The sequence below is a fragment of the Delphinus delphis genome, chromosome 12 (genome assembly GCF_949987515.2).
Source record: "Delphinus delphis chromosome 12, mDelDel1.2, whole genome shotgun sequence".
Lineage (NCBI taxonomy): Eukaryota > Metazoa > Chordata > Mammalia > Artiodactyla > Delphinidae > Delphinus > Delphinus delphis.
Genome location: NC_082694.2, coordinates 20401689 through 20424213, shown reverse-complemented (window position 1 = coordinate 20424213; position 22525 = coordinate 20401689). Strand labels below are relative to the sequence as shown.

The 22525-nt window shown below is 37.3% G+C and overlaps 1 protein-coding gene across 2 annotated transcripts in view; it reads left to right on the top strand.

Moving 5' to 3' along the window:
- The window catches only part of CTNNA2 (catenin alpha 2), a 1196494-nt gene that overhangs the window by 1114091 nt on the left and 59878 nt on the right, over positions 1-22525 (top strand). For both annotated transcript variants that reach the window (XM_060027447.1, XM_060027448.1), the window contains exons 13-15: positions 1135-1286; positions 9620-9733; positions 17259-17440. In XM_060027447.1, the coding sequence (XP_059883430.1) occupies positions 1135-1286; positions 9620-9733; positions 17259-17440 (448 nt within the window). The remainder of the gene's footprint in view (positions 1-1134; positions 1287-9619; positions 9734-17258; positions 17441-22525) is intronic.

Here is a 22525-nt window from a genome sequence, read left to right as displayed (position 1 = left end):
AGTAATTTAGCAGAGTTTCTCCCACTAGGGATTAGAATGGATGTTAAAGTATCCACAGACTTTGAAAATGAGTATAACGATGAATCAGGCCTGAAAATTCAGAAATGGAAATAGATGAATGACGTTTCTATTTTATTGTCCTTGTAAATAAAAAGAATTGTGCTTTTGGCTTTCCTTTGCCATATGAATTGATTGTTACAAGATAACAGCTGAAAAAATTGAATTATAATTTTCGAGAATCAGTGAATCAGCAGCATTTTTTAAGTAGCCACTAAGTTTACTTCCCACAAACTTCCAGTGTGTATGTAGTTGTCCTTATTTAAGGAAAGAGGTGCCCACGTTTTAAAATGTTCATATGTATCCTCTTGCACATCAACAAAGTTCTGGGAAAATGGAACAAAATCAAATTATCTTTGAGTCCACTGGTCTCTTTTCATAGCCTTTCTGATGGAATATTCTGGGTGTTCCGTCTCCCCTCTTACACAGTCTTTTCACAAGCCTCCCTCCACAGCCATCTCCCCACCTCCAGTGTCTCAAGACCTGCATTCCAGACATAAGTGGAATGGATTGGATCATTTCATTTACATTTTACTATGAAACAACATAGATTAAAGTCTGCTATTCAACCAGCTATGACTTTAGCATTTAATGTTAGGTCCATATTTATTGAGGCTTTCTAAAGGCCAGATGTAATCCAGTGCATTTGTATGCGTTATCGCATTGAACCCCAAGGTAAGAGCTTACTATCATATTTTATATACAAAGAAACAGATTTAGAAGAGTTAAGAAAATGTGGCCAAGGTTTCACAGCTAGGAACTAGCAGAATTGGAACTCAACTCAGGATAACATGAAACCTGGACTCACATACACTATTCCACACTACCTTAAGCAGGTTTCAAAAACTTGCTCTGTTGCATACCATCGCCATTCAAGGAGTAACGGTTTGCTTTCCTTGCTGAAGGTAAGTGGCACAAAGATCACTAAATTGGATCCACTCCAAAATGGACAGGCAGGCACCCAGCTTCATTGAAATGTTGGGATACCCAGAGCCTGCCATCTTCCCTAAGGGCTGAAACAAGGGAGCATGAAAGAAAGATTGTCTAATCCACTGCTTTTCACTTTGTTTAACACAGTGATGCCACGCTTTGCTGAACAAGTGGAGGTTGCCATTGAAGCCCTGAGTGCCAACGTCCCTCAACCATTTGAAGAGAATGAGTTCATCGATGCTTCTCGCCTGGTATACGACGGTGTTCGGGACATCAGAAAGGCTGTGCTGATGATCAGGGTATGTGAGGTCTCTGTAGCTCGGAGCTGAATGGAACTTCTAACAGGGGCCCCAAATAATTTACTCTTTGTTTTTTTTAATTATTTAGTTTAACTTGGTAAGCTGTTTAGCTCCTCATCTAGTCAGACAATGGGGACTTTTTACTTATAAAGGGATGAGTGATCCCAACAAGCCTAGATCAGCACTGAATATCCTGAAGGGTGATGTCCTGCCGACTTCTTACACACATTGTTGCCTAAATTTGATACCAACTTAGGGGTGCCCCTTCCATTCCCTATTGCTAACACTATTTCCCATTAGAATCAGAAAGCCATGCAATGGAAAGAAATGAAGATCACCCAGCTTAGTAGTATTAGTGATAATGATAATAATAATGATATTGATAATGACAATAAAGTGATACAGAGCTACTTCTTCTTGTAACAAATAATTAAGACATTATAAATAAGGCTAAATAACCTTTCAGCAAACCTCCCTTATCACCTACCCTACTATCTTCCCATCCTCAGTCTTTTGATGTCAGGTAGGTGTGAGCCTTCCAAACCATTGTCTAAGTAATTATATATAGACACACACTAGAAAACATAATACAGCAGATTTAAAAACTCATATAAGTGTTATTTGCAACTTGCTTTGTTCACCCAATTCTAGCTCTATGAAGACACATAGCTTACCTCATCCCATTTAACCGCTGCACAATATTTCATCATGAGTTGAGACTATTTTTTCTCCTTGCCTTATCAACAATTTGGCACAGTAGGTTTCAAACACTTTTCTTAGCCACAGAACTCTTTCTTAGTAAACTTAAATACATGTTCAAAAGCATAATTGATGACACAGATATATTTGTGGGTATTAGGATTGAGGCAGAGAAGATGCGTCTGTGGTGCTAATCTTAAAAGCCTGCTGTCCAATGGAAATATAATGTGAGGCACATTTGTAATTTTTCATTTCTTAGTAGATGTGTCAATAAAGCAAAAAGAAACAGATGAACTAATTTTAATAACATATTTTATTTACTCGAAGGTATCCAAAACTAGCTTTTCAACATGTGGCACTGGCCACATTTTAAGTGTTTGATGGCTCCATGTAGATTGTGGCCACCATTTTGGATGAGGCAGCCCTAGACTGTGTCTCCATCTTCAGCCTCCATAGCTGTCTCTGATGCTGCTCAGTGAAACCATGAGTTAACTGCTGAGTGCATCTTGAAAGACTTTCTCTCAGGGTGATCACTGAGCATCTAAACCAACATCCCCTTAAACACAGTAACAATCAATTTATTTTCTGTGTGTCGTCCCTCAATACTTGAAGAAGTATCTGTGATTTATTGTTCTCTCTCTATAATACACACCTACACATTGTATAAGTTGTATCAGACAATACTAGTTATACATAACAATGTGGAGTTCAACTTTGGACTTTGGAGACTGTCAAATATATTTCCTGTTCTTCTAACTTCCCGCATTTTAGATCTGTCAAACTCTTACCATCTTTCAAGACCTGGCTCAAATCTTCTTTCCCTAAATTTTCTCCCTCAAAAATACTGACCCTATTCTTTAGCTACCTATAACTCTTTCTGCTTGTGATCATAATCGTTACACTATTTCTTTTAATGTCTATTACCTTCTTTAGACTGAACGCTTGGAAAGCAAAGACTGTATTTTTTATTTTCCCTTCACTGTGTTGCATTGTCTGGCACAGTGCTTAATACTGTGTGTGTTGGGGGAAAGAAAAAGAGATAACTATGCAGATGGGAAACTGACAGAGAGAAAAGGTATGAGAACTGGAGGAGAAGTAAAGGAAGGATAGTCAGTGTTTTAAGCCTGTAACAAATTATATCATTTTTCCCATTATATACTAACTTGTGAAATAAAGTAATAGACCATGAGAGTTATGTTTTCAAAGCATTTGGCGCTAAATTCCACTATAATTCTCAAGACATATTCCCTCTTTTGCCATTTTTCTGCTTTGTTAGCCGTCACATTTTTGTGACAACCATTCAGCTAGGAGGCTGAGGAAGTTTATAGCCATCATTCATTTATTCATTCATGAGCTGTAATAAACCATAATTTTAGATAAAAATGCCATATCTTTGTTACATGAAGTGTCATTCCTCCATCTTGATATTTTAAGTGATTTGATCAGATGGATTTCACACCACTTAAAACTTAGGAAGGGAGAAATGTACAGTATGTACAAATTGTTATTTTAAAAATCATTCACCATTCAGCACCGGAATGGCTTTATTTTGTGCTTAAATTCTTGGTTTGCTTTCTGTGTATGATGGTTAGGTCTGCTTAAAAAGAAAATCATTACACTAAGTCAGGAAGAAAGACAGTAAGACAAGTAGAGCTCTTTCTCAGCAAACCTGGCCATGCCTCCTTCCTCTCAAAGTATTGATTATGCTTTGGAAAAATAAGAATTTTTTTCCCCAAAATAAATGCAGAAAGGACCTTGAAAGGTCAAATTCTCCATCACCTTGCCTCTCAGCAATCAATATATATTTAATGGTGACGTTAGTATGTAGGCACTCCAGGCCAGCTCCAGGCAACCCTCTGAAGCATACAAAGCTTGTCCTTCCTGTATTCCAACCGCACCTTTCAGGTTCCTACTTCTCTTTGGGAGCAGGTCAACTCTCCCTCTGTTCCATAAAACAGTTTTTTGTTTGCTTCTTGCCAAGGCTTGTCTTTGGTGATCTATCAGCTACATAGGAGTTTTCTGATTACCCTAATATGGTAGTTTAAAAAATGGATAGATAAATCTGGCACACCAACATATATTTGATTCTCATTATTTGCAGTAGTTATATTCAGTGAACCCTGAATTAAAGAATACTGAAACACTGCTTCTAGGGGGAATTCAGGGTTAGGTTCCTGTGAGCCTCTGGTCACAATTTCATCAACTGCTCAATATATTAGATTGTTTTATGTTTTTGTTTAAAGACACTTTATTTAATATATATTGTTGATACATGAACATTGAACTCATGGCCAACCACACTATAACTCACACCTGAAGGAAGCTTATCTAACCAATGCATTTTCTCTGGAAGGTGCATCACAACCTTCTTGCACTTAGGAATGCTAAACAGCATCTCAGCACATACACTTGAAAACCATTTTAAGCAGGGAAATAACAAAAAGCACAAAAATGCAAAAATGTGGCACTAAATAGACTGCAAAAAGGATACTTGTTTACAGTACAAGAGCTGAAATAAGAAAGCAGAACATTGTGCTGTATGACCTCAGCTGGAAATTTGCACGTTGGGTGACTCAAAGTTTTTGCCACATTGCACACACACGCTTGTGAATAACTACAAAAGTATTGATTTAGGGATTATGAGAAACTTTGGTGAGTAGGCAAATTCACAAACAAAGAATCTGCAAATAAGGAGGAACAAATGTATATTTAAGACACAAGGAGTTAAACATTTAATATTGGAAATTAAAGTAGCATAGAAGGTGGTAATATCTTGGTGTCAGAATATCTGTATTCAACAAAACAGTAGTTGCTTCTCATAGAATGACCATGACAAAAAATGATATCTGTACATTGAACTTTTGTAATTGGAACCCATTAATTTGGTTGTATATGAAACTTTTGAAAGCAAGGAAGAGAAACAATAGGGCTTAGGACAGGGTTCAGATAAGATTCTATAGCTTAACTTCACACCTCCCAAAATGGCCACGAAGATGCTCTGGAGCATTGCAAGATATTTTAAAATGTCAAGGGAAACACATAAACATCTCTCAGATACTGTGTGACATAGTAGGTGAAGGTGGCTCACAGTTTAAATATTAGGCTGGTACATTCCTTTTGATCATATATTGATCCTATCATGTATTTGTGATGCAGGGTTTCTGGTGGTTGCTGTGATAAAAAACAAGCTCAATGGATGTTCAACTGTATTCCAAGGTTTGAGAAGTAATGCAGTATGCAACAGGCACTAAATTGTTAGGGCCAATCAACTTAATCCATTTTTATGATCTAACTGCTTAAGAAGCAGAACCATTAGTTTTCTTTTGTTTCTTAGCCTAGAGACACCATGAAAAAATTACTGAGACAATGTTTGAAGCAATAAAGTTTGGGAACCTATGGCTTAACTATTTTGGGGTGGTTGGCATGCTAATTTCCTTCTCTATGCCTCAGTTTCCTTATCTGTAAATGGGACAAATATTACTGCAGCTATAAAGTACTAGTATAGACCTGGCCTTAGTATGTTCCCAAGAAATATTTCCCTTCCTCAAACTTCTGGATGAAATTTATCTTCATACAATCAATTAATGAGATAGAATTTGTTAAATTAGTCAGCAATATTATCAAAATTGCAAAGATTGGAGTCAGAATATTTGTCATAGCTAGAAAATAAAGCGTTGAAGAGACTTTAGAAACAACTTATGTGACAAAACTGATTTACCTATAATAGATTGCTGTTATCAACATGGTCCCATAACATTCCTAGTTTTGTTTTCTTAACTCAATTAAAAATAATTTAGTATGATTTTTTTAAATTTTTGGTAATTGGATCTTAGTCATTCATTCATTTAATGACTTAATTCTTTTATTGAATTCTTACTAGATGTCCTACTGTTGGAAGTGCCCTGAATACAGAGGTGAACAAAATAACAAAGGTTCCAGTCCTCAAAGAATTTATATTCCTTTGGTGGGAGACAGAGAACAAACAAATAGATATAACATACTAGTTAATGTGAAAACCAAGGCAGTATAAAGGGGAGAGAGCACAGGATGGGAGTGGGTTTTATGAAAGGTGGCCACTGGGTGACATTTGGAAAGATACTTGGAGAAGGAGGAGGAAACAAGCCATAAGAGTATTAGGGGGCTTCCCTGGTGGTGCAGTGGTTGAGAGTCCACCTGCTGATGCTGGGGACACGGGTTCGTGCCCCGGTCCAGGAAGATCACACGTGCTGTGGAGCAGCTGGGCCCGTGAGCCTTGGCCGCTGAGCCTGTGCGTCCGGAGCCTGTGCTCCACAGCGGGAGAGGCCACAACAGTGAGAGGCCCTTGTACCGCAAAAAAAAAAAAAAAAAAAAAAAAAAAGAGTATTAAGGGAAGTGTGTTCCAGGCAGAGAGAATGGCACATGTGGCCTAAGAACCCTATTGAATCAGAGATGGGAGCCATTGAAGTTTTCTGAGCAGGACAATAACATGATCTGAGTTAGAGCTTAAGTGGAACATCCTGGTTATACTGGTGAGAATAGGAAGTGTGGTGTAAGGGCAGAAAAAAGGAGCTAAGTTAGGAAGCCTCCTGAGTAATACAGAATAGAGATGCCAGTGGCCAATCAGTCCTGATGAGGGAGATTTTGTTCTATTTTGGCTTTAGGAAATCTTTAATTCTGCTTTCTAACTTCCAATCCATTCCAGTGATTGGAGATCTGTTGGGAAATCCTTCTTCATGCATCCCCCAAGCTCTCCTGTTGCAGTTGCCAAATTGTGTCATCTTTTTGCTCCCAATGAAACACATTTACTTTTGAGCTGTTCATTTAAATTGTCCTTACTACATTTTTCACATGTCCTGGTGAAATGACTGTAAATTATTCGGCTTTTTCTCATTTTGCTTCTTTACAGAAGCTGTTGTAGAGAAGATTGAGCATTTGATTGGGAAACTGAGGCAGGTAGATTGATCTTGTATTGCAGCTGACATGTGGTGTGACCCTGGAAAAGTCACATGATATACTTGGGCTTCTGTAATATGCACACATTAATCGGATAGAATTATCTTAAAAGGGAGATATTTTACAGGCCAAATACTTTATTAGTAGAACCATGGAACCAAGGGTAGGTCAAAGTGGTTCTTTATTTTTATAAAAAGGCCTTCCCTGAGAGCACATAAGGACAGAATTGAGAGGTTTGACCTTCACTCTCCAGCCTCCAGTCCAGTGAATTGCATATTTTTTCTATTCCTTTTACCCTATGACACTATCTAATGATACAAGTCTAATTATCTCCGGCCCATTTGCAGGCCATCAATATTTTTCCATGTCTCCTTTAATTTGTGGAGGTCCTTGACCAGTCAGAAATTAACACTCAAAATGAATAAGTTAAAAAAAAAAATAACAGCATGGATAGGAGACACAATTACATGAAATTAGGAAACTTCACATGCACAGAACTATGTATATGGGTGGCTTGGATGGGTTTGCTGCACGGTTTAGGCACAAAAAAATTTTTTAATCTCATCCATTTGTCTGGTGGTATTGGTGATGGTTAAAAGCACTGGAACCCTCGACTTGCTAGGTGTGGTACCTTGGAAAATTTACCTAACAACTCTGAACCTGTTTGTACATCTATAAAATGGGGATTAAATTTATTTCAGTAGGTCATTGTAAGTATTAAATCCTTTAGCTGAATGCCTGACCCATAGTGGTTAGTAAAAAATGATTGTTATGATGATGATGATGATTGTAGCTATTGTTTACTAGGTGTATATTTTATTATTAGGCATAATAATGATCACTATCACTTATTATTTTAGTTTACTTTTATTGTTTACCAGGCATTTTCATATATATTTGATCCTAGAATCCTGTGAGGCAGGCAGGGCAAGTAGCAGTTATTATCTCCATTTTATGAGTGAGGAGGTAGAAAAGCTTTAAGTAACTTGTGAAAGACACACAGCCTATCAGTGGCAGAGTTAGGCCCCAAATGTTCAGGTCCCCTGGGTCCATCTCCAGGTTATTTTTTTTTTCATTTTTATTTTATTGTTTTTAAAATTTTTATGGGAGTATAGTTGATTTACAATGTTCTGTTAGTTTCAGGTATATAGCAAAGTGAATCAGTTATATATAAAAAAAATGAAATAATGCCATTTTTTCGTTTTTAAATTGTATTTTGGCTCCTGAGCTGTAGCTGCTTGAATACAAGCTCATCATTATGAGCCTTATGCTGCCAGGTTGCATTTGCCATTGACTCATCTACTGAATGTGCAAATCACTGCAATGTTTGGACACAGTACTATAGGTACTGTCATTTTCTCCTTTTTTCTGTTGAGTGAGGTTTTCCATTTTATTTTTCTCTGTCCTTTTCAAAAACTAATGATGAAAAGTGTCTACAATCTTGTCATCTCATCTGTCAGCAGAATTTACCAACTTGCTGTAACTGTTCCTCGACACACTCCAGAAGAGTGAGAAATGAACAGAGATTCTTGTCTCTGTCCACAATGAAAACACTACCAGTTATGTGAACCAGGGTTTGCCCACCCCACCCATGCCTGAGTTAATAAAACATGGGAACAAAACCTCTTTCTTTTAATATTCCTATGAAAGAATATTGAACATCTGTAGATGACTGAGTAAATATTAATAAGGTTGATGTGAGAGAGAAGGAAAACAAGAGGGATATGCTAAAGCTCGGAAAATTACTAAGCATAATGTGATATTGGCACCAAGGACCCCATTTTATGCCTGTCTGACCAATCTCAAGACTTCATCAATAACCACACCTGGTTAATTACACTGAGGTAGCCAAAGAAACCAGCAAAATTAATTAAAATATGCCCTTTTAGATGGGGAATGGGCAACTGCATCATCAGTGTTGCCTGTGATCTGTTCCTTCCTTTTGAAAGACAGAGCCCTGGGAGGTGGTACTCCTATGTACCAGGAGGCAGGTTGTGGGTGACCATCAGCTTTCTGGCTAAAGACAGTTGAGCAGAGAATGTCACACTAATGCACTGTTTTCCCTTCCTGCACTGTCCTTGCCACCTCCTGTATTTATCCTCTTAGAATTAACACGGCATGGTAGTTTCGAGTACATGAGTCAAACTGCCTGCCCTAGAAGACTCTGAACAAGGTATATCCTCTCACGTCTCAGTTTCCTTATGTGTAAAATGGAGAAGATCGTGTCTACATCATAGGACTGTCAAGAAAACTGTGTGAGTTAATGTATGTAAAGCAATTAGAAAAGTGATAGGCATATGGAAGGCACTTAAAGCATGTTATCCATTACTACTGTATAGGCACAGAGGCCGCAGCTCCCAGTTAGCCAAGCCACAACCAATCCACTTACAATCATTCTGTACCCAGACAACCATTCTGTTTTTCACTTTCAATAGAGTATTCAATAAATGACATGAGGTAGTCCACACTTTATTATAAAAGAGGCTTTGTGTTAGATGATTTTGCACAACTGTAGGCTAATGTAAGTGTTCTGAGCACGTTTAATGTACGTTAGGCTAAGCTATGATGTTCTGTAGGTTAATGTATTGAATGCATTTCTGACATGATATTTTCAACTTACAGTGGGTTTATTGGGACTTAACCCCATTGTAAGTCGAGGGAGATCTGTATGCTGATTTTTCTCTTTTCCTCTGTATTTTTAGACCCCAGAAGAACTAGAGGACGATTCAGACTTTGAGCAAGAAGATTATGATGTACGTAGCCGGACAAGTGTTCAGACAGAGGATGACCAGCTCATTGCAGGGCAGAGTGCACGGGTGAGTGGACATCCAGGACTTTGGTTTGGTGCACAGGGGCTGTGTTCACCAAATTGGTTTGAGGGAATTTCTGATTTCCAGGGACCTGGAATCCCAGAGATTCATGGCTCAGAAATCTGTGCCTCAACTGGGGTTGTTTCTAGCAATTCACATTTTACACATTGGAAGTGACCACCACTGATTCTGATTCCTTCTAATTCCATTCTCTCTCCATAACTCAAAACATAGCAGCCACATTACAGCAAAACTTATGTGTATGGTGGATTTGTTGGGGGTTGGGGATCATGATTAGATGATTCAGTGACCAGGGGATACAGGAATGCTCAGATCTTACTTTGGCACAGACACCATGGTTCTACTTGAAGTCTCCAACCTTCTGAACCACACAAAAGAAACCACAAATGGAGAATTAGAGTACTACTTTGTTACTTGTGGGCCTATTGTTGCTCCATACTCTGGCCTAGGGTCTCTGATAAACAATACCACATATTTTGAAATTCGTTCAAGGCCATCAGAGTAGAGAGAGAACGTTTTTTCCCCCAATACCTATCTATGACCAGGGCAGTAGCCCTAGATCTGTCTACCATGTGATTGAAAAAGAAATTACAGAGACATACGAGAAACATACCAGCTTAAGGTGTGGAGCAAGAAGCAACAGAAAGATCACCACTCTGGCTGACATTTGAACACCTTCGAACACTCTGTGACATTGTCCACCAACACAAGTCTTCCACAGAAGATTCTGGAATCTGACCAATCTTATTAGCTGTAGCTCCTTGAGGGTAAGATGTTGGTAATCAAGGCAGGTGGAAGGAGATAAAATTCCTAGGGATTGCGAGAGGGCGAGATTCTCCTCCCTTTAAAGGCTCAGTTTCCATAGGGCAAAAATAATCAAAGTATAGTATAACTGAGAATTAGATATTCTAATTTTCTTTGTTAAGTTTCACTTAAAAGAAAATGAATAGGAAGTATGAGAAAGAGATGGTAATTTAGCATAGGGTTAAGAAACCCTAGGAAGTTCACACTGGCTTAGGAATTGTGAAAGAAGAGTAGGAAATAGCCATCAAAGACTAAGCTTTATGTTGAGTCAAGAAAGTCTTTGTACTTAAAATCTTATTTCTCCTGATACTCTCATCCAACAACTAAATAATACAGAAGATGTATATGGACATTGATAGGGGTAATGTGAGAGTAAAAGCCAGAGCATTGAAGATGCATTGGCTTTGATTTCAGACAGACTTGGTTTTGAATTGTGAAGAGTAAAGGGGGACTATGCTGTTACATGCTGCTTAATTTCTCAGAGCTTCAGTCCTATCATCTGTAAAATGTAAATAATAGACTTGTTTGATAAGATTCTTCTGAGGTTCTAATTACTTAATATATTAAAATAATGAGCAAAATACTTGACATATATTAAGTGCTCAATAAGGGATGACTTGTCATCCTTTTGCAGAGAAATCTCTTCTAATCACAGGCTGGTGACAGTAGAAAAGTGCACAAAAGAGTATGAAGCTCCCTACTTTAAAAAATACCTTGTAGACTCTATCTACTCCCCCTAAAATGTTGAAAACAGGGAAGTTAAGCTGAGAGTCCTCTGAGCTTATGCTGGCATGACGCTAAACTAATGTATCAGGTCAAGTCAATTCATCTTCAAAATTAACTAAAACCAGCATTTTTATGTCAATGACAAAGGGCAAGCTTGAGTAATTCACCCAAACATTAATCAATTCAAAGTCAATTTAATTGACTGACTGCAACTTAGTATTGATACAGCCCAAGTATCCATTAACTTGTTTTCTCAAAGACTAAGGCATATTGTAAAACCTTTATCTTATAATCTTTTAATTACCATCTTGTCAAAATGGCATGATTAGCCTCATTTTTTACAAGGAAGAATACAGCCCCATTATACTTCCATTACGTTAGACATCAAGTCTGTTATGATGGCTGGAAACAAAAGTCAGATGGCACCTCTCTACATCATTTATTATTTCTTCACCCAGTGGGTGAAAAGACAATAATAGTCTTTTTCAAAAGATTTTTCAGCATGAGTGATGAACATGGGTCAGGATAATAAGAACAAAGTACCCCTGTAATCCAGCACTTGCTGATTTGTCTTTGCGATCTATCATGAGGTCTGTGTGAGTAACTTGCAGCAGGCAGCATTAGTTATTGAGTCAGCCTATTTAAGCCTATAATTATATGATGACAAATCAGAGACATAGAATTATGGCTGTAAATTGAAAATAAGAGGGTGCACTGAATTGATGAGATGACAGATGGTCGAACTTTTGACCAGAGAAGTGTGTTAACTTGGTCAAAATTGTGAAGGAGGCAAAAGTTGTCTCTGACAGAGGCAGTTGTTCTTTCCAGCAGCCTGTTCTCTCCTGTTACTTTGTGTTCTCATTCAGAGAAATTCTTCTCTGAAAATGGTAAATTAATCTAAGAGGAGATTATGGTGGGAGAAAAGAATTTAGTACCCACTCCAATATTGCTCTCAAATTCTGAAATTAGAGTGAATGTTTGTTTCCTTTATGTGTTGCTGTCTGCTGCTTGTCTACAATACTTTATGAGAAGGAGAGAGAGAGAGAGAGAGAGAGAGAGAGAGAGAGAGAGAGAGAGAGAGAGAGAGAATGAATGAGAACAATCATACCCTGATCTGATGAAATATAGAAACGATCAGGCCCTTTGTTCCTAAACATGACATCTTATAAACTCTTTCCTCACAAGCTGACATAGTTAAAATTGATCAGCAACAACTCTTGGGCATTTAACCTTCATGATAAAATATATTGTTTGGAGTCACACAAACCTGATTTTAAGTATGAACTTGGCCAAGCTGTGAGGCTTTGGGATAACTTTCTTAACCTGTCCCTGCCTCGTCTCCGTGTGTGTGTGTGTGTGTGGGTGTGTAATATATATATACAGCATCTTACTTCGTAACGTCATTAGGAGAAATGCATGATGAAATGTATCACGAGTTATTACATAATGTTAAGGTTAATGAAGAAGATGATGATGATGCTTGTAGCACAAGGTAGTCATTCATTAGAAGGCTGACCAATAATTTAACCTGAAAGAGCTAGATAATTCAGACCATCGTGAAAGTTTTAATTTGAATTAATGAGACAAGAACCTCAATTTTCCAATTCACTTCACAGCCTGAGACAGGTAAAAGTCACCCACTCCTTAATTACTTATGCTTATTATCCTGCTTTAAAACCAAGTGAGTAGAAATGGGCACATTACATTTTAACCTTTTAAATAATTATTTATAAACATTTATGTACTTAAAGCCTTAAAATGTAAGACTTTTGCTCTGTGTTTAAGAAACTAACATATCAGTTTGGAGGTCCATGGACTTTAAAAGTCATTTTTCATCTTGGGATTGGAAAAAATAATCCTTTTGAGATTGGAAAAAAGCTCTTTGAGATTTAGATTGAAGAAAAAGATTCTGGGCTGAGTGGTCGTTGGCTTGTGTCAGTGATTTGCACTTTCATTTAATAAATAAAGTTTAAAACAATCACAAAAAAGTGGTTGGATGTTCAAAGGAAAGGCTAGGAGCATGGAACAGGGTGGTTAGAAAACTTTGTGAATTCAAGTCTCTGATGCCACTGACTTGGGGCCCCAGATCAACAATCTGGACAGCTGTGCTTAGCTACACAGAAAGCAGCCAAAAATCTCAGACCGCCCCAGGTGATCACATGACCCAAACAGAAAAGCTGATTTGTTGTCTTTCCCTTTCGTCATGAAAATCATTTTTCTCATGTTTCCTTAGTTTGAGGGAATGAACAATTGCATGTCATATATTTTGTATTCAACTTGATTTGAATGTAGCCAGCCTCTAATTTTTTTTTTCCTAGCTAGAACGGCTTTAATGTGTTAACATTTCAAACTGCTGAGTTACATTGATAAGACCTAATTAAAACTCATGTGTTGAATTTTAATTTGATTAACTTGCAAATTTCACAGTTTGTGATCTACTGTTTATAGATAACCTTTTTTTAAATTTCAGTTTCAGAAAAGGTCAATTATGAATTTTTAAAAGCTAAGAGAATTTTAATAATATTTAGGAAACAACTTTACTTCATCGATAGCTATATAAGCAGAAGCAAATATAATGACTCTTACACCCAAATCACACACCATTAAGTGCATTATGCAGGCGGAGCACACCTAGAGTCAAAATAACATCTTCTTATACAAATCTGCTTTCAGGAGCCAGTTTTTCTTTGGAGTTGTGCCCTTATAAAACGTATGTCAGTTCTGTTAACTTCTCTCAAACTATGTTGATGCAGTGAGTGGAAAAATGGGTAAGCAGTCAATCAAGAGATATGTATTTAGCTTCTACACTGTGCAGGATGCTGGGGACTCTACCCTCAGGAAGCTCAAAGAGAACTCGGAGGTAGGGCATTACTCGAAATTAGAGAGTTAGTGCAAGGGAGTTAACATTCAAATGTTAAACTGCACAATGTGAAACTCAAGTGATACAGTTGATAGACACGTGTACACCCTTTAATGCATAAATTAACCCTTTTGGAACAATGACAGGTTTATTGCTAGAATCTGGAGATTGAATGTAGAGTATGGAGGTCTGTCAGATAGTTTTATAGATTCTTTTACAGAGAAGCACCTAATGGATGTTTTAAATGATGCTGGTTAGGACTTGTGAGGTTTAAGTAAAACATGATTATCAATTTTGTATGAGGAGGACAGATGAATCTAAGACAGCATTAGAACATCAGACAGGGATGCTTCAGGAAACTTCTGTAAATCCAAACCTATCTCAAAGGTATTGGAAAAGCTAGCTGCCTTGCTGTTAGTATGATATTGCATATGTGAGTTTATAACAAGCTCTTTTGTATATTAGCTATCTTTAAAAGTACTGTAAAATATTTTTCAAATATTAGTATTTTAATACTTTATTGTATTTGCACAAGTCTGGCTTTTAAAATATGGATTGTAGATTTTGTATACACACGCACACACATATTGATCTACATAAGTATATACATACATCATACACACACACTCACATGCTATTTGTATAAAGTCACACACATGCATGCATGGGATTTCATAGACATGGCTGTCTATTAGTAAGATGTAGCATCTGGGAAGCTGCTGGTTCAAGGACACTTTATGCAAATCAGACAAAGGCACCCCTTTACCCTGGGCAGATGAAGGCTTGTCTAGGATGCTCAGCCTGGTGGACAGAGCCTAGAGTTTTAGTGATCTTTGCCCCACTGGGCTGGGACCACTGGGCAATGTCTAACCCGCATGGTCCTGCATGGTGATCCCATTGTGCACAATGGTTAAGTATGGTGTTAGCTGACCTGGGTTTGAATCCTATTCTTATAGCTCATTAGTTGTGTAATATTCAGAATTTAATTAACTTCCCTGGGTCTTGGTATCATCATTAATAAAATAAGGGTAATAATAGTATTAATCTTGTAGAATAATTAAGTAGATTAAATTTTTGACATTCATAAGCCTTTTAGTACAGTACCCAGTATACATGCCTGTGTTCAAGGAATCATGTCAATCTTCTATTTATAGAGAGTCACATAGTCTCTGAGCCCATCCCTTCTCTTTGATGGCAACTAAGTAATAAGCTAGAGAAGCAGCTAGAAGAAAACTCATACAGAAATAACGATAATATAATGTTAACAATAATCCCACACATGCTTACTTTCATTTTACATTTACTATTTCATTTTCTGTCCACCATAACATTTTGAGGTAATTGTTTACTATTCTTATATTATAGAACGTTAAGGATGTGATCCAGTAGCAATGAGGCCTTAACCCAAGTCAGTTACAGAGCCAGGTTGAGCCCAGTTTTTCTGAGCTTATATCCACTGATATTTCCATTAGATACCAGCTACCTACCTCTCCTTTAAACAATTCACTCACATTGGGAGGAACTTTACAATATAGAAAGAAGGTTTTTTTGTGCTATTTACTTGTCCTTTGCAACAGCTGTCAGTACCCCAAATCATGCTCTTCTGGAGAATACGTGCATCCCAGAATGAGAGGGATATCAGTGCTGACACACTGATCCACGTGGTCCTTTCAGTGAAGCAGGTTGTAAATGGTTCTTTGAGGATGCATTGAGGTGATGTCAAACATTTCATTCAGTGCCTGCTACATAAATAGTGTCTAACAAATACAGTTGATTCTCTTTATTCACGGCCCTTATGTTCTGTAAAGTCACCATGAATGCTTAATTAGCAACTACGGAATCATTGCTCCTAGGGGAAATACAGGGTTAGCTTCCTGAGAGCTGCTAGTCTTAATATTTCCTTCAACCCATCAATATGTAATCTTGTTTAATGAGTGTTTCTGTTTAGATACCTTATTAGATAGTTTTGGTTCATGAACATTGAGCTCACAGCTGGGAGCACTAAAAGTCATGCCTGAACAAAGTTCATCTAATACATGTATTTTCTCCATTAGGCACATCGCAGCCTTTTTGTGCTTAGAGACACAAGACAGCATTTCAGCACTAGGATTGGGGGCCAAGTTAGACAGCAAAACCACCAATAAAAAGTGCAAATATGTGGAAAATGTGGTACTAAATAGATTGCAGAAAGGATGGTTCTTTATGGTATGAGTGCTGAAACAAGAAAGCAGAGAAACCCTTGTTCGGCCTCATCTGGGAACATGGTTGTCAATGACTCAAAACTTTGGCATCTCTGCATATGTCTGTGAATGTCTGAAAGCACCACAAATATTGATTTGGGGATTTCAAATAGATTTTAGAGAGTAGGCAAATTTGCAAATAAAAAATCTGTGAATAGTGAGAATCAACTGTAGTTTTTCCTTTTCTACATTCCCTTACCTAGCAACTATTGAAAATCAACCTTTGCTTCTTAATCCTAAATTTTATCCCATCACAGCTTCCCTGTACATACTCATAGGCTCTCCAGGGACCCATGTTCGACCCAGGATTTCCATACAGGAGGACTGGGAATAGGTATGCCATCCCTGATGTGCCCTGCATAAGGGATTTTTGTTTGGCATCTAACCATGAATGGCTTCATTAACACTCACAGGACATCTCCCCACCCCACTTGGGATGCTCAGATATTCTTTAAAATTCTTTTCCTTCCCAGCAACAGAGGCCTGTTTTCTTTTTTCTGAACAGATTTCAGTGTTGAAAGAGGTGCATTCTTTCATCTGGTAAAAGTTTCCCAAGACCAAATATAAAAATCGTCAGGAATAGATTCTTTTGAACAAACATATGTCATCATAGCGACAAAGAAGTTCTGTTACTGTCAATGTGCACGTACCTTTGGATCTCTTATTTTTTTTGTATGTTGGAACAGGGACAGGGAATGTGGGGACCTTACCAGTCTGTGCTTTTGCATTCTTGGGGCTGGAGAAAAAGTACTTTCCAGAATGGTGAGGTAGCCTATCATCCTTGTCAGGGTCTGGCTTTGCCATTAACTGGAGGCAGAGTCACCCTCCTGTCTGTGCTTCCTTGTCACCATTAGTCACACTTTTTCTGTAACCCACACAGGCTATCATGGCACAACTACCGCAAGAGGAGAAGGCAAAAATAGCTGAGCAGGTGGAGATATTCCACCAAGAGAAAAGCAAGCTGGATGCTGAAGTGGCCAAATGGGACGACAGCGGCAATGATATCATTGTGCTGGCCAAGCAGATGTGTATGATCATGATGGAAATGACAGACTTCACAAGGTGAGGCCTGGAGACAGGAAGAGGAAGATTTTCTCATTAAAAATAACAGAAGCACAACAGTGTGTATTAGCATGTGAAAAGCCTGCTGAAAAATTAAAAGACTACATCAAAGCAAGGTAGTGGTATTATAAAATTTACATGTGTAAGTCAAAGTGATCTGGACCTGGTTCTTAGCAGATAGGTCTTTTTGGTCAAAAAGAACAGATTCATTTCTGTAATTATTATTGTTTTAATTATCCATCCTAAGTCAGTCATAAAATCAAACCCCTGGGGCTTGGGTGACTCATTTTTGGTCTATGCTGTTTTGCAGTGTGTTTAAGTATTATTCTGAAGATAAGGTGTATGATTTGTTAATACCCCTTTGGAAAAAATATCTATCTATATATATATGTGTGTGTGTGTGCATGTAGACATGTAATATGGTTTAATGCTAGCTCATGATTTAGCATTAATCTCAGCTCATATTTTATCCTTATACACAAAGAATCAGGTTCAACTCTCTGATTCTGTAATTTTGACAAGGAAATTAAACATTGTATAAGTTTTAGATCCTTTTGCTCTGAGCAGTGCTTTTACTAAATCAAGACACCAGTCAGAATTTTGTCAGGAGCTTTTTCCTCATCAGGGGTCATTGCTGTTTCTGCCATTGCATTTTTAGTTTCCTCTTTAAAGGGAGATGACATTTCTGCCCTTCCTACCACCCAAAGGGCAGACAAAGGGAGAGCAAAGCTCAATGAAAGATCCCTGGATTTTTAGTCCAAATACCAGGTGATTTTGGACCTGTCTCGTACTGTCTTTATTCATTTGTACAATGGGAAAATAATACTCTTCTTATCAACTTTCACAGGAGAGTTTTAAAATCCAAAGAGGTAATGAAGTTATAAATTATGCTGCCATATGAATGAAAGCTATCATTTCTCTGTAGATTTCTTTTCCTGAGAAACACAGACACACACAGATACATGAGAAAAGATGTTTTAATGATTCAACACGGTATTTGTTATTAAAGTTATATAAGATGTGTGGCAATGTGAAGACACTACCTTATGGGTGACAATTTTTTAAGTGATTGTTGAGTGCTTTTAATAAGAAAAGCCTACAATTAATTATAATAAAATATGGCACATCTCTGCCTTTTTCCCTTTACCTTTTGCCTCTGGCCAGTATGTACAAATGACATCACTTGGTCCTTTCTCCAAATATTTAAAAATTGTTTTTGACTTTAGTGGAATGACTTTAAAGTTATGAGGGTGACCTTCGAGATTTTAAATGTCATTGTATTCATTAGAAGTTCAAATTTGTACATTTGGCTGGTCTTTGTCGGTTTCACAGATTTATTTCACACAAAAAATAATAGTAGGATAACTCAGTCTGAGCCATTATTTAAGTCTAAATTTCCTACAAATCAGACTATCATGGCAGCCCACAGTCATTGCTTTTCAAGGCCTGTGATGACTTAATTTGCTTGCTTTCAACACCATTCATACTTTGTCTGATGGATATTATACAATCCATTAATAACATCACTTGAACAAATAATCTCATTAATTTAAAGTGAATGATGAATCAAGTCATGTTGTTAGTTTAGATCAGGGAGACATTTTATAATGCTCTAGATTCTATATAACTGTGTCAAGGAAGAGAGATATACTTGAGGGGGTCTTGTTAGATGATGTTAAATAAGACAGACTTTCTATCAGTCAAAGCATAGTTTTAAAAGTGAAAAGAGGGCCACTTCAGTTCCTGAGGGATTTTGTACAATCATTTTATGCTGATTTGAATAATGAAATGTCTAGAGTGCTACTAGTTATCATTTTTTTCCGCTGCCTGATGAGTAGTTTTGTGCCCCTTTGTGAGGGCAAAGGGAGGATACAGTTAATAGCCAGAGAGACAGGAGAGACTGCGAATTGGAAATGGAGCACAGGAAGCTGAGGTTTTGCTGCTGCCCCCATCTGCCATGCAAAGAGGTAGCTAATTTGAGCCTTTCTTTGTGCCTCTCCCGTAAGTTCACTGCACTTGACCCTATGCATTATTAGCCTTGCATTTTCCACTTTAAAAAGGAATAATTTCAGCTCTATACCTCTAATGGCTCTTACATATTATGTTCCCTTATTTAAAGGAAAGGATATAACTGAGTAGGAATTGAAACTTGACTACTCTCTTCAGATCTTACATTTAAAGGGTGTTTGGGTACAAGAAAAAAAAAAACCTTGCATTTATTATTTTGCTGTTTTATTCTTATCAGTAGCTAATTCATTAATTTGATTCAGTAATCTCAATGATATCCACTCCATTATTATTAAAATTGGAGAGGTTCTGCCTCATTATTTGTGTAATAACTTCTTCATGGCGGATAAAACTGATTATGCCTCATGTCTGTTTCCTGTTCAGTTCTTGACTTCCAAGAACTGAACAGGAAACAGTTCATCATCTCATGGTGATGGCATAAATGCTGTCCTGCATAGGGTGAATCCATACCTCTCATGTCACCTTCAGAAAGAAATAGCATGGGCCAGTCTTGTATCCCAATAACAAAAGGTGTGCAGATGGCAGCAGTTCAGGAAAGAAACCCAAGTTTAATTGTACAGCAAGGGACAAAGCTGTCTCTTGAGATCAACTGTAAGTTCTGATCTTGAAAGGAACTGGGTTCAGGCTAAAACATAAAGCTTTCAGGGTACAATCTACTGCTACAGTAAAGAATCATGTAATCAGCCTGCTATTCCCAAATTTCATTCCTGCCTTGGTATGGACACTCAGGGCTTCAGCCCAGGTGACAGCTTGACTGGTCTTCCAGTTCCAATTCTTGACTCTTGTCAGTTCATGCCATGCCATATCTGGCCATTAAAGGACATCCATCTAGCTCCCTTTGCACCAAAACTTTCTTTCCTCTTTTCATAGAATAATATAAAAATCTTGAGTTTGCTATCCAGGGCCTACCTTTACTGACCCTTAGATTCCTTCTCAATTTTGTGCATATTTGTATTTCTACTTCAAGACCATCATATAAATGTTACTTCCTTGAATAATTCAACTTATGGTCCTACAGTCTCACCTGATTTATCGTTAATCCCCAGATTAATACAACTTTTCCACTGTGCTGTCTTTAGACCGCTTCAGCTAATTGGTGAAAGTGGTATTTCCCAACTATGTTTTATGGACTGTGGTTCTGAAAACAGGATTCTATGATTCAGTACATTTACAAATATACTCCTTACTTACTATATCTCATTACTGGAGAGTCACATCATATATTGATCTGTTAGAGGTACTGAGAAAACTATGGTAAATAAATGTTTTTAATTTGGATTAACTCAGAATTTAAGAATTCTGGGTACTGAGTACATTGACTCAGAATGCACTCACACATTGATTTTTCTCATTAATACCTATTACCTTTTCATGAAATAAATATGAATTAGTTGTTAAATTGTTGATAGCAGTAATGCAGTAATAGCTTTCCATGATTCTCTTTTTTTTTTGGAAGTGACCATTTCCTGGGAAAGCTTCCAAATATTGACCCTTGTATAAGAATCACCTATTAGCAAAAGAGAGAAGGTTACATGAACCTATACAGTAGAGCCAATTCTATGGCTTGATATTTTTCCAAGAAAACTAAAAACATGTTCCAAATGGAACAATAAGATGGCTTTTGTCTTTAAGGTCACAAGATTCCTCAAAGCACCTTTCAAAATGCCCAAAGTAGAGAACCTGATTAAGTTAGGGAAAGACAAAGGGTATAAACCATCACTTTGAACCTGGGAACTACAGCCAGTGGAACTAGTCCCTTTGTCCATACTGCCTTCCACTAATAGGAAGACTCAGACTTCTGATCTTTTCTGGGCAACATCCCTAGCAACACCATTCTCCTTTCTGTCTCTATGAATTTGACTACTCTAGTATCTCATATAAGTGAAAACATACAGCATTTGTCTTTTTGTGACTGGCATATTTCACTTAGCGTAATGTTCTCAAGGTTCATCCATATTGTACATGTCAGACTTTCATTCCTTCTTAAGGCTAAATAATATTTCAATGAATGTATATATCATGTTTTGTTTATCCATTCATCTATTCTTGGGCACTTGGATTGTGAATAATATTGCTATGGACATGGGTGTACAAATATCTCTTTGAGACCCTGCTTTCAATTCTTTGAATATATACCCAGGAGTGGAATTGCTGGATCACATGGTAGTTCTATGTTTATTTTTTTTTAGGAACCACTGTACTGTTTTACATAGCAGCTGCACCATTTTACATTCCCATCAACAGTGCACAAAGGTTCCAACTCCTTCCCATCCTCGCCAAGACTTCTTATTTTCTGTTTTTGTTTGTTTTTATAGTAACTATCTTAATGAGTGTGAGATGGTATCTCATTGTGATTTTGATTTACATTTTCCTAACAATTAGTGGTGTTGAATATCTTTTCATGTGCTGATTAGCCATTGTATTCTTCTTTGGAGAAATGTATATTCAGGTCTTTTGCCCATTTTTTAATGAGGCTGATTAATTTTTAGTGTTGAGTTCTAGGAGTTTTTCTATATTCTGGATATCAACCCCTTGTTAGATATAGGATTTGCAAATATTTTCTCTGATTCTGTGGGTTGCCTTTGTATTCTGTTGATTGTGTCCTTCAATGCACAGAAGTTTTAAAAATTTTGATATAGTCAAATTTGTCTATTTTTATTGTTGTTGTTGCCTGTTTTATTGGTGTCACATGTGAGAAATCATTGCCAAATCCAACATCATGAAGTTTTTCCCTTAACTTTTCTTGTAAAATATGTATAGATTAGCTCTCATGATCCACTTCCAGTTGATTTTTGTATATGGTATAAGGTAAAGGTCCTGCTTCATTCTTTTGCATGTAGATATCAATTTTCCCAATATCATTTGTTGAAAACACTGTCCTTTTCCTGTTGAATGGTCTTGACAACCTTGTCAAAAATCTGCTGGGCTTTCTATTCTGTTCCATTATTTTATACATCTGTCTTTATGCCAGTACTACACTGTTTTGATTACTGTAGCTTTGTAGTAAGGCCCCCAACTTTGTTCTTTTTTAAGATTGTTTTGGCTATTTGAGATGCC